This window comes from Pelophylax lessonae, assembly GCF_965119305.1.
Source record: "Pelophylax lessonae genome assembly, chromosome: 12".
In the NCBI taxonomy this organism is placed as follows: domain Eukaryota; kingdom Metazoa; phylum Chordata; class Amphibia; order Anura; family Ranidae; genus Pelophylax; species Pelophylax lessonae.
In genome coordinates, this window is record NC_138779.1 from 172,222,887 (window position 1) to 172,236,684 (window position 13,798).

The 13,798-nt window shown below is 42.7% G+C and overlaps 1 protein-coding gene and 1 pseudogene across 3 annotated transcripts in view; both read left to right on the top strand.

Annotated features, from left to right (window-relative positions):
* LOC309568416 (MOB kinase activator 2-like) overlaps window positions 1–13,798 on the top strand; it is a 74,058-nt gene that overhangs the window by 34,721 nt on the left and 25,539 nt on the right. The window contains exons 3-4 of one of the 2 annotated variants that reach the window (XM_082274080.1): window positions 7,462–7,610; window positions 10,328–10,421. In XM_082274080.1, coding sequence (XP_082130206.1) covers window positions 7,462–7,610; window positions 10,328–10,421 — 243 coding nt within the window. The remainder of the gene's footprint in view (window positions 1–7,461; window positions 7,611–10,327; window positions 10,422–13,798) is intronic. The other variant, XM_082274081.1, reaches the window with a different exon arrangement.
* On the top strand, window positions 2,752–3,177 carry LOC309567659 (large ribosomal subunit protein uL24-like; annotated as a pseudogene). Its single transcript has one exon. The product of its transcript is annotated as a large ribosomal subunit protein uL24-like (transcript).

Consider the following 13,798-nt stretch of genomic DNA (forward strand, 5'->3'; position numbering starts at 1 on the left):
GGATGCAATGGGCGGTGACCAAGGCGGCCGTCCGCTCCTCTCATCGCGTGATTTCCAAACAGGAAATGACGCGATGTTAGGTGGAGCACAGTACTCCACAGTACATAGTACTGGGCATGCGCGAGATTTCACGTTGGATTCACCGGCCTCCGCCCACTACAAACAGGAAGAAGGGCAGACATTTCCCCACAACAGACTCGTCGATCCAGGACAAAGATGGCGGCGCTCACACTAATTTTTAAAAAGTAAGATTTAGTGCTTGCAAACATATTATTCCAATCTATCAAACAGGATTAGCGGATGTATAGAGGTCGAAGGGTCACTGTTTGGGGGACATTAAGAAAAAACAAACGATTCTGTGGCCGGAACTCCGCTTTAAGCTTTGACAATAAACGCTGATGGGTCACTATGCACAGCTGCACCCGATTCAGTAAATCTCCCCCCATGTGTCCATGTACACATGGGCTTTTAGAGGAGATTAGGAGCAGCAACGTTTAGAGCAGGGGTCTTCAAACTATGACCCTCCCGTTGTTTAGGAACTACAATTCCCATCATGCCCAGTCATGTCTGTGAATGTCAGAGTTTTAGGGTCCTTTCACATGGCACGGTCTTTTTTTTTTTTTTTTTTCTCTTTCCGCTCAGGCACTTTTTTTTTTTTTTTTTAAAGGACACGGATGTCATTTTTGTAGGGTCCGTTTTGTATGTCCGTTTTTCATCCATCCAATGTATGTCTATGGGATTGCGGACGTTAGCGGATGACATCCGCTGACATCCGCTTCTGCGTCCGTTCCGTTTTTTTAACGGAAGAAAAATAAGGTTCTCTTTTGTCTCAAAAAATTGAACTGAACGGAATGGACACAAAACGGATGTCAGCGGATAGTCATCCGCTAATGTCCGCAATCCCATAGACATACATTATGTCCATTTTTTATCCGCAAACGGATGGGAGGAAAAACGGACATACCTGCCCGTGTGAAAGGACCCTTACAATGCCTCATGGGATGTGTAGTTCCGCAACAGCTGGAGGGCCGCAGTTTAAGGATCCCTGGTTTTGAGGCAGTCGGAGCTCCTCCTAAACACAGAAGAATTTAGGAGAGGACCTTTTGGGCATAAAAAATGCCAAGCCTGGTTAAGTGTGCCTAAGAGCTAGATGCATTTGGCTGGCGCTTGATCATTTTTTTTTTTCCCATTTCAATGGGCAGAATAAATTCAAATTATGTCCAATGTTGTAAATAACCACCCAAACATGCCTAAATGCGTTTGAAAAAAAAAAAAAAACATGGCTTAAATGTGTTTTTAGCGCTGATTTAACAGCATTTACAATAAACCAGTGTGCAAAAGGCCTAAAAATGTTTATTGTGAACCATATTATTTTGTATTTTATTTAGGCAAGTTATCTGTTTGTAAAAGAAAATACACTTATTATTATTTATTATTATATTATTATTATTATTATTATTATTATTATTATTACATTATTATTTATTTTTTTTTTTTTTTTTAAGAATGGGTTAAAAGATGGGAGGTTAACCTTAAATTAGGGAAATGGTAATTTACTGTTAGAGCAGTAAAAATGTGGAACTTCCTCTCCCATGAAATGGCACTAGCTAAGAGTGTAGACAAATATAAAAAAAAAAAAAAAACTATGGGCATTGTTAGGGAATAAAAATTTAAGCATGTAAATACAAAGGTTAAATTGGATAGCCTGGATGTGACTTTTTCAACCTGATGAAATATCCCTCTGCTATATTTTATGTTGCATAGTTTATATTTACCTCCTCCAGCCAGCAGAGGTTGCTTATTTCAGATACAGTAGAAGGTTTACTGCTGTATGTGTACAAATCTTAATTCCAGTCTATGGAATGAGTCCATTGAATGGCTCAAAGTCAGGACATCCCCATCCTCCTCTCATAGTAGAGATGGTGCCATCCAAATCTTCAGCCTACTCCCACATTAGCATAAAGGCATTCTGTATTGTTTAAGGATTTTGTACAAATAATGAATATAATTAAATAAAACTGACCAAAAACCATTATGGTCTTCCTTGTGGATTGTGAGGCTGTCATCCTGGTAGTGTGTTCGCTACCCTGTAAGTCAATTGCCCAGAATAACCATTTGTTAGTTAAGCCTAAAAAGTCTGAACTCCCGTCCTTAATTCCTCTTCCATGTCAGCAAGTTTTTAGGTGGAGAAGCCAGACTGAGACCACCCCAGCCCCAGAGCTTGCCCCCTTAAAAACACATTGGCACTAGTAGCTGCCATGTTATCCTCACAGGCTCACTTTAGGAACACAGAACTTTTGGGGAATTCGAGCACAGAATCTCGCTTCACTTGCGGTTCCTGACTCAGTAGTGGCTAGATTTCCAGTGCTTCTGATATATTATTTAGCTTACTAATGCGGTGGCTGAGATCTAAGAATCATCTTGATGATGCTAATCGTCTTCATCCTCTTTCAGCCACTTCCGGTCTACATGTACTTTAGCTGCACATCACTGCTTTGGACTATCTTCCTGATAGTTATATGAACACAGTTGGGAGTTGGATATCACCCTATGGCAAGAAGTGCTTAAATAAGGTCAAAATAGTATTGTGGAGGAAAAAAATGAATGGTTTAATCAATTATAACTCTGGCAAATCAAATGTTATCTAGGTAGCGTTTAAGAAAGGTATATTTGTTATACCTAACCAGGAAGGTAAAAAAAATTTGTCTAGCTCTTTTTCGGCGGCCATAGTGGACTGTGCGGCTTGGCAACATGAAGTTCAGTCCATTTGGTCCTTTTGACCGAAGAAAGAACCGCAAGAGGCACTTCAATGCTCCTCACATGTCCGTAGAAAGATCATGTCCTGTCCCCTCTCCAAGGAGTTGAGGCAAAAGTACAATGTCCGCTCTATGCCCATCCGCAAGGATGATGAAGTACAGGTCGTACGTGGACACTACAAAGGCCACCAAATTGGCAAAGTTGTCCAGGCGTACAGAAAGAAATACGTTTTCTACATTGAACGCTAACGGCACCACTGTCCATGTTGGTATCCAGCAAGGTGGTTATCACCAGGCTAAAGCTTGACAAGGATCTCAAGAAGATCTTGGAACGCAAGGCCAAGTCTCATCAAGTTGGCAAAGAGAAGGGCAAATATAAGGAGGAAACCATTGAGAAGATGCAGAAGTAACTTTATCAATATGTCTAATCTACTGAATATAAAAAGCATGTTCTCTGATCTAGGTTATCTGGTGGCTGTGCACAGGACCAAAAAATCCGTACTTTCAGGCTTAGTAATGTCTAACCATAAACTTATACAGAGTAAAAGAATATCAGAGTCAGGCTAAGGCTACTGACTAGAGTGGAATCTAAGGATTAACCAGTCAAAGAGGTAGGTAAACCAGCAAAGTGGAAATGGTGACACAACTCGGTGGTGCCAGCCAGTGCCGGGACAAGGTCACCCATGCCCAGGGCAAAGATGCCAAACTGCACCCCCCCCCCACCTTCCCTTAGGGTTAGGGTCAAGGTACCCCCCCCCCATCCCTGCAATAAACCATTGCGCCCAGGGGAACCGCCCCTCCTTCCCAGCCCTTATCCCGGCCCCGCTGCCAGCAATAACTGGTATGTTTTCCTTTTGTAGATGTCTTTCAATTATATTATTGTAAACTGACCATTAACAAAACCTTTAGAGTAGTGAGGGATCAGAGGTTCAATCAGGAGATCCTCAATGGTTTTTATTAGGGTAACCATCAGGAAGATCCAGTCCCAATTTAATGAGTCTCGTGTGTAATTAGAGGTATAGGACTGAGTAGGATACTCAGCTTTGCAGAAGGCTTGGCTTGCATACATCGAGATTATACATTAATAGATCCGCATCTAAGCCAGGCATAATTCCTCATATTATTAAAAGGATTAGATACCTCTTGTGTTATCTTAATTGTGACACAAAGCCAACGATGAAAGAGAGAATAGTAAAGTTTTAAACGCTTTTAGTTCTTTTACAAACCTGGGCAAGTCAGACTGAGCGTATAAAGGAAAATTTATTTGCAAAGGTTACCTTTTAAAAGCTGCATGTCTGACTACACATTTTATTCAGATATACGAGCAGCTAAAGCTTTATGCAAAAATGTACTTTCTTGTAAAATTCAAACTTAACTGCACTGCTTTTCAATCTCCTCCACCCCTCCCCAGCTATCTATATCTCTGATTATTTTGACATGCAATTTTCACAATGGAGGTGAATTACCCAGGCTTGTGACCAGGGCCGGTGCTATCACTAGGCGGACTAGGCAGCCGCCTAGGGCGCACTACAGCCTAGAACGCAGCCAGGACTGCTAGTTTCCCTATTCTCTACACAGAGTTTGTCTGTTCCTTGTTCTCCGACTAGGGTTTAGAGGGCGCGCACAGCACACTTCACTCCAGCCGCCTCAGCTCCGCTCACATACACAGAGCGGCGTGTAGGTGGGCGCCATCCCCAGTCTGCCTTCACTTCCCGGGGAGGATCAAGGGAAGTGTAGGGATATCTTCCCGATGTCGGGTGGAGGCCGTCTCTCCCCAAGCCCTGTGGCAAAGAAAACTTGACAGGTGACCACACTCCGTCCACTGTACACTTGTAAGCCGTCATCCTCCTGCCTCTAATTGGGACTCACTGAGCCCTGGGAGTCGGGAAAGTACAACACACATGCAGCCATTCCCCCGCCAGTCACCACATGGTATGCCTGCCCCTACTATTTATTGGCCGTAGGACAACAAGCACACGACTCTTATGTCCATGCAACATGCCTGCCTCAGCTCTCATTCTCCCCTCCTCTCCACCACCTGTCACACTTACCGCCCCCCCCCCCCCTCCACAGCACTTATCACACTGCCCCCCCCTCCACAGCACTTATCACACTGCCCCCCCCTCCACAGCACTTATCACACACACTGCCCCCCCCCCCCACAGCACCTATCACACTGCCCCCCCCCCCCTCCACGGGGGCATACAATTTTGGTGAAAGGAAAGGAAATTGCTCCATTCCCCCATCAACACAGTCCGTGTTGATGGAGGAATCTCTCCCGTTGTGTTATTGTGTTCTGCCAGCGGGAAGCCTTTCCTTGCCGCCAGAACACTGATCACTGCTGGCTGCTATACCTGCCGGCAGTGATCACGTGCTGGTTATACTGAAGTTGGTCCCTACTGAACAGGTCGAGATTCGATCCATTTATTGATGGCCCAATTTGTGACTTTAAATAGTTTGTCTGGACCAAACTGGCTCAAGCAGGCTATTTGCTTCACTATCAGAAGTGCCTGCTCTGCTGGGAGCGCTGCCTAACCTGTATTTAGCATCAGCTACATAAATTATACAGTGGTGTGTTCGACAGCGGGATGGAGACCTTTAGTTCCACTCATTACACAAGTCTATTTAGCAAAGCTCAGCCAATCACAGGAAGCTCTGTATTTCATCACTGATTAAAGGTTTCCTCTGATTGGCTGAAATGAGAAGATAGGCAGATGCTATCAAAATCTCCATCTCAGCCAATCAGGGGAAGCCTTGTGTTCAATAATAAAATCCAATGCTTCCTGTGAATGGCTGAGTAGTCATTTTGTTGCGGGATTGAGGCAGAAAATCCCTGTACCACTGCCGGAACACAGCGCTATATACTGTATGTAGCTGATTCTAGTTTAAACAGTGCTCCCAGCGGGCACATCTGTTAGTGAAGCAAAGACTTAGTTTGGACTGACTTGGCCCAAGAAACCTGGAGTTGGCCTTTAACCTTAACATGTACCGTGCATGAAAATGTTGTGTCCTCCTTCTATTTAGTAGCCTACACAGTGCAAACCATGATATGTGTGTGAGCCACTCAAGCTGTATGGGAATGAAGTCTTGTGCCCACCACTGTTAGTTATTGTCGGAAAGGGAGCTTGCCTATGCTCCAGGCAATGGTAGAGTTATAGGTGTCTTGGGAGCCACACATCAAGTCAAAGCCTGCTCTGTGATGGTGAATGTCAGTCTCAGCCTGGACCCTACCAGGCCATGCCCCGAAGCTTACTCATGGGGAGCCTACACATTGCAGGAGCACTTTCTCACAATATGTGTGATCCTCAACTGCCTTAGGATCCCATGGTGAGGTTAAGTTGGCACCTAGGCTAGGGGAAGTTAACATGTTCTTAACATGGAGGGGAAAATTTTCCATAAATGATGTATTTGCTAGCTCGACAATATCACAATGTGGAGAGAAGTGGGGTTTTACTTTCACCTATAGATCTCTCCAGTGCCCTGGTGTCCAAGTGGCCCTTCAGTACTTTCTGTGTGCCCCATTTGCAGACCCCAGTAGCTAGTAGCGGGAGCATTCATTTGTGAAGAGGCTGTAATTGAAGATGTCTTAGGCTCCGTTCACATGTAGGCGTTTTGGGGCGTTTTTGGGGAGTTTTTCTGCTCTAGGATCAGCTCTCAAAACGCCCAACAAGACAAATCCTATTCATTTCAATGGCCCCTGTTCACATCTGAGCGTTTTGACGCTGTGAGCAAAACGCCCAACGCTCAAAAAAGTACATGAGCTTCTTTTTGGGCAGATTACAGGCGTTTTCCATTGGTCTCTATTCAATCTAAAAACGCCTGCACAAAAATCATGGTAAAAAAAGTTGCGAAAACGCTACACTCGGGTGTGAATGTAGCCTTAAAGTGATTGTAAAGTCTAGTGTTTGTTTTTTTTTTTTCTTTTTTTTAATAACAAACGTGGTATACTTACCTTCTCTGGGCAGTTGGTTTTGCACAGAGCAGCCCGGATCCTCCTCTTCTCTGGTCTCTCGTTCCTGCTCCAAGCCCCTCCCTCCTATCGAGTGCCCCCACAGCAAGCAGCTTGCTATGGGGGCACCCGAGCCGAGCTGCAGCTCTGTGTGTCTATTCAGACACAGAGCTGCCGTTTGACCCCCGCCCCCTCTCTCTCCTGATTGGCTAACTGACTTTGAAAGCCACGGGAGCCAATGACACTGCGACTGTGTCCCAGCTAATCAAGAGGGAGAGCCCCCGATGACCAAGGGACTCGTGGACATTGCTGGACAGAGAAGGACCTCAGGTCAGTATTAGAGGGTGCTTTGCAGGCTGCTACACCCATAAGGTTTTTTATCTCAATGCAAAGAATGCATTAAGATAAAAAAAAAAAAAAACCTTCTGACTTTACAACTCCTTTTAAAGTCTTCTTTAGCTTGGCCCCTGTCTGACTGCAGCGTGTCTTCAGTCTCCAACCACACCTATTGCATGTCCACATTCTCTGGCTGTCCCTTAGATGTCTGTCTTAAGTCTTTCATTATATATTGAATATACAATGTGACCCTTTGGAGTTGTGAGGGGACACAACAAAGACCCTCTATACCACAACTGTTCTAGGGTAATCCTTATTTCAAATAATTGTTGTTTTTGTCACATTAAAAAGATTTGATATGTTTCTTAAGATTATACAAGCTTTTTAACTGACCCTAGACTCCGTTTTTTTCCATCTCAGCAGTAAAATGAAGAAGAAAGCCTCATCAGAAACAGAGAAACTCTACTTGGAACCTCGATACACATCTGCCCGAATACTAGATGCTGATATATTAATGCTTGTGGCGTTACCTAAAGGACTCAACGTAGACGAATGGCTGGCCAGTAATGGTAAGTTTAAAACGGATATTTTCATCAGCTTGGGCTGCTTTTGCATCTGTTCTTATGAACTCACCATATTCATTCTTTAATGTTCTCGCTATCTATGAATACATCATAGACCGCCAGGCAAGTATCCAAGTACAAATTAGATTTTTTTTTTTTTTATATGGGAATGAAAATTCTTCCTGCCAAAGAATTTGTTGTTCTAGTCAGCCAGTCTTGTGATCTGGTTCACAATTTCGGAGAGATCAGAGTGGTGGAGGAGTAAAGTATATCAGTCGCAATCATTGCCTGTTCAGACTGACCATAGTATGAAGATAAATATAAAAAGAAATGCAAAAACATAAGTTAACTTGGTGACAACCTCATGTCAGGTCAGTAGATTCAGAGATGCAGTAGTCTTTGAAGCAGCTGGGACACCCGACGAAACCGGTCAGGCTTTGTTCACAGCCCAGCCACCTGCTCCACTGGCCATGATGACTCTTTGAAGCTGGAATATGGTGGATCCTTCCAGGGATGAATATACTGTGTGAGGACTACGCGTACCTGGATAAGTACAGAGTGCTATATGAGCCATTTAATAATATGAGTACCCATATATATGGAGAACATCCATTTACAACCTGCATGGATTTAAGAAAATGTCCTTATCTAATGGAATCAGTGCTGTCATTTGGGACTTGGATATATTGACTGTGCTTTTATATATAAGGACATACACAATTCAATACATGTTGATACTCAGAGTATACAGTGATGTGTCCCTTTGAAGCTTGTTCAAAGCTCCTGTGAGGGAAGGACTGTATTACATGCGGGGGTTTACCTACTATACATGTGACCTCCTCTAGACCAGGAACAAAAATTGCATCCAACTAGGAATACACCTCCATGAGGGAGGTGAGGAGCCACGTGTCCCTATTGAAAATCTTTACATTTATCAATTCACCTCCTCTGGACCATAGGTGTTGTAATCCTCAATCCCAAACCTTACACCTTTTCTGAGTGACATTACAATTTATTAATCAGTATGATTGGACTGTGTACATCTACGTCATCAGAATTGGTTAGGAAATCCATCGAAATAAGGAGTGTATGCATATTTGTTTCTATGAAAGAGATCAGTCTATTTTCCAGAGCACAAGAGTCTTAAGCCCTGTACACACGAGTAGAAATTTGGCCGGGAAATTTCGTCCGACGACCGATCTGCCGATTATCGGCTTTTTAGTATGGTGCTTCCGACAACCGACTCCGACTTTTCGGCCGAAAAAATCCTGGTGTGCAGGCTATATAATTTTTGTCGACCGTCAAAACACGACCGATTTTCGTCTCATTAGTACAGATTTCGATGGGGAAAAATCTTATGAGCAAGACTGGGCATGCTCAGAGATGAAAGAACACAAAGAAAGCAATCGAACACATGACATCACTTCTGAAGTAGAATTCTGTCGTGCGGGAAAATTCGTGTGCAGTCTAGAGCACATTCCAACCAACAGACACCACTCTGGACAAAAGACGGACGACCGGTCGGCGGAAATTTGTTGTGTGTGTACGAGGCTTAAATTACCTCACAGTTCACTGGGTGAACTTCCTTTTCCCAACACATACTGTAGGGGTGGCCACCCTTTACAATTGGGATAGATGTGTGCTATAGGAATGTTACTATCGCTGAACGATTGACTCATTTACAGAATCTTTTTTTGTGGATTCAGTACATCTATGGGCCCATTTGTTTGGAGCAAGTTTGTTTGGGCTTTTGTTTTTAACATCTTGTGATTTATGTTTTTAAGGTATTTTGCAATAAAGGTTGATTGTTTACTATGTGAATGTGGGTATTATCACATTCATTATCCTTTCTCTCTCTGTCATCCCATCTTTTTGATGAATATATTGGGACCTCCAATATATGATTTGGAGCCCTTTCTTTTTGCACAAGCATTCCATTCCTGAGTTGAGAGTTTATTTTTAGATTCAGAGATAGAGGCAACGCCCGTTATATGCTTCTCATATTTTTTTCTGTACAGTTAGGCCTGCTCAGCTCTATTGCTGAGTGAGGGCTCCTATTACATTAAAGGGCCAACATAGATGTTTGGGACAGTAAACCAACAAAGGAACACCAGCCTTGTGCTTTATCCTTCTATAGCATTTCATAACCAAATTAGAGTACATTTATTATACTCCCAAACCAACGTATGTATAAGCTCATCAGAAAACATCCAGGAACAGAACATCAGAACTCTGCATATCCATCACATCACAAGACGGAGCTACGTAGGTCTGGAAGGCTGATGTCCTTCACTGAACATACCTGAGAAAAAGGGCATGTCCCTCGAAACGCATCAGACTTCCAGACCTGTTTTGTTCCGTCTTCTGATGTTCTGTTCCTGGATATATTTTGATGAGCTTGTACATACGTTGGTTTGTGAGTATAATATGTACTCTGCTTTTATTAAATGGTATATAAGAATATTGCATCCTTTGTTTACTGTTCTAGCATATTCAGGTTACCACCAGTCTTTGGAGGGCAGCAAAGCATGGTGCTTACATTTGTGTCAAGAATGAAGCCGTAGAAGCAAGGGTAAATAGCATGAGTTCCACACTCATGGTTACAATGATTATAGTCTTGTTCCAGTAATTATGGAGGAAGAGAATAATCTGTGACTTTGGGCATAGGGATATGTACACATACTTGTTGTAATGTATTTGAACTTTTTTTTTTTTTTTTTTAGCATCTGCATTCTACAACCACGTCAGTCTCATGTATGGTTCCATCTCTGAATTCTGTACAGTATCATCCTGTCCCACGATGAAGGCTTGGGCAATGTAAGTTGACTTTTATTATTTTTATTTTGATACATGTGAATTGCTTGAAGCAGAATTCCGGCCAAAAATAAGAAATCCTTTTAATAGCCCGTTTATCAGCTTTTTCTGCAATATTAAACTTTTGACACCCCATCACCACCACCCAGCAATACTTCTTCTTTTACACCACTAGATGTCCTCACCCTGATGTCCATCATCCTTTAACCCACTTCTTGAGCCCAGGCTGTCATTGACTCACCCCAGCCGGGGACTGAACAATGAAAAGAAAAGCAGCACAGTAATGCGCTTAGCTCTGTTTAACTCTGCTTTCTATTCTGAGCAGCATGCTTCTTATAAGCACATGCCCTTATTATACTTAAACTTATTTTGCTGCTTCTTACTCCACACTGAAGCCCCGCTGTACAGGAACTGTACTCTACTATATAAATTAGCCTATACAAGGCCGCAAGGGATTATCTAACATGAAGCCCACAGGAGACCTAAATGGAAAATAGTAGATATAACACCAGCTGATACTTACAGTGAGGGGTCTTGAGATGGGTGAAGTAAAATGATCTATAATTGGGACAGCTTACGTGGCTGCACGGCAACTCTTCCTTTCTTTATACGCGCCTACTGGTAGTGACTCTCCGGGGTGCTCAGAGGAGTCGGGTGAGATTATGACGTTTACCATTATGTCCGCCGCGACCGTGATCTGGCAGACTTCTTGCCAGACTGGCTTACATGCTTTCTTTTATGCTTTAAATGTGAGTGCACTATGTGTGAAGTGATTTATTAATAAATTGTCTAAACTGAGTTACACTATGGATACTCTCCTTTCTTCCACATATACATGCTTATGGCCTTTGAGACGGTGTTGTCTCCAGGAGCTCAGCGTGGATTCATTTAACTCAGTTTAGGGTTACCTGCCTTTTTGCATATATATGAAAATATTAGGCATCTGCAATTGGTGAGTTCCTAGCTGAAGGGGAGGTGTAACAATCAATCACTTGATGTGGTGGAAGTGTAGCAAGACCCTGGAAACTTTTTTGTTTTTTGGCCTTTTTATTCAATACGTTTTTAACACACTGTCACGGGTGTATTTATAATGTTTCTTAATCATCATTTGTATCATTTAAGCGTGCTACTGTCCTATACCTTTTTATGTTATGTCATTTTAAATAGATCTGGTTTAGACATAAGAACTATTTTATAGTTAAGTAAATTTATATACAGTATTTCACAAAAGTGAGTACACCCCTCAGATTTTTGTAACTATTTTGTTCTATCTTTTCATGTGACAACACTGAAGAAATAACACTTTACTACAATGTAAAGTAGGGAATGCACAGCTTGTATAACAGTATAAATTTGCTGTCCCCTCAAAATAACTCAACACACAGCCATTAATGTCTCACCCGCTGGCAACAAAAGTGAGTAGACCTCTAAGTGAAAATGTCCAAATTGGGCCCAATTAGCCATTTTCCCTCCCCGGTGTCATGTGACTCGTTAGTGCTACAAGGTCTCGGGTGTAAATGGGGAGCAGATGTGGTAAATTTGGTGTTATCACTCTCACTCCCTCATACTGCTAACTGGAAGTTCAACATGGCACCTCATGGCAAAGAACTCTTTGAGGATCTGAAATAAATAATTGTTGCTCTACATAAAGATGGCCTAAGCTATGAGAAGATTGCCAAGACCCTGAAACGGAGCTGCAGCACTGCAGCCAAGACCATACAGCGGTTTAACAGGACGGGTTCCACTCAAAACAGGCCTCGCCATGGTCGACCAAAGACGTTGAGTGCACATGCTCAGCGTCATATCCAGAGGTTGTCTTTGTGAAATAGACGTATGAGTGCTGCCAGCATTGCTGCAGAGGTTGAAGGGGTGGGGGGGTCAGCCTGTCAGTGCTCAGATCATACGCTGCACACTGCATCAAATTGGTCTGCATGGCTGTCGTCCCAGAAGGAAGCCTCTTCTAAAGATGATGAACAACAAAGCCCGCAAACAGTTTGCTGAAGACAAGCAGACTAAGGACATGTAATACTGGAACCATGTCCTGTGGTCTGATGAGACATGATAAACTTATTTGGTTCAGATGATGTCAAGCGTGTGTGGCAGCAACCAGGTGAGGAGTACAGAAACAAGTGTGTCTTGCCTACAGCCAGGCATGGTGGTGGGAATGGTCTGGGGCTGCATGAGTGCTGCCAGCACTAGGGAGCTACAGTTCATTAAGCGAACCATGAATACCAACATGTACTGTGACAGACTGAAGCAGAGCATGATCCCCCTCCCTTCGGAAACTGGGCCGCAGGGCAGTATTCTAACATAACGACCCCAAACACACCTCAAAGACGATCACTGCCTTGCTAAAGAAGCTGAGGGTAAAGGTGATGGACTGGCTAAGCATGTCTCCAGACCTAAACCTTTTTGAGCATCTGCGGGGGAACCTCTAATGGAAGGTGGAGGAGCGCAAGGTCTCTAATATCCACCAGCTCTGTGATGTCATCGTGGAGGAGTGGAAGAGGACTCCAGTGGCAACCTGTGAAGCTCTAGTGAACTCCATGCCCAAGAGGGTTAAGGCAGTGCTGGGAAATAATGCTGGCCACAAAAAATATCGACACTTTGGGCCCATTTTGGACATTTTCACTTAGGGGTGTACTCACTTTTGTTGCCAGCGGTTTAGACATTAATGGCTGTGTGTTGAGTTGTTTTGAGGGGACAGCAAATTTACACTGTTATACAATCTGTTCACTCACTACTTTATGTTGTAGCAAAGTATCATTTCTTCAGTGTTGTCAATTGAAAATATATATAATAAAATATTTACAAAAATGTGAGGGGTGTACTCATTTTTGTGAGATACTGTAGTTCTGTTTTATTATATATAATATAAAAAAGGGGGGGGTAGGGGAATGGCGCTGCCTAGTGGTGAGGTATATAGACTGTGGAGTTCCAAATAAGCGTGACAATAAATAAGTAAAATCTGAGATTAAATGGAGGTGGTAGGTAAAAAATATATAGATAAATATGCATATGTAAAAATATGTATCAATGGGTCAAAGTGGCATGTGTATATACGTCCCTAAAAAGTGACGTGTGCAAGTATGACCATAAATATAAACTCCACAAGATCTAAATAGAACAATATCAAAACAGGTAAGGTAAATAGGTGCAAAATGAATCAAGGTGTATCAAAGTGGCAAGTGCATAAACGTCCATATAAAGTGACGTGTGCAAATATGACCATATATGTAAAATCCACAAGATAGGAGTAAACAGTACTAAAACAAATAAATGAGTGCCAGTAGATCAAATTAACATGTGCAATAGTGACCACAAGTGGTGTGAGGTCCAAAATATACAGTAATGCAATATAAATTCAAAGTGACTGGTGC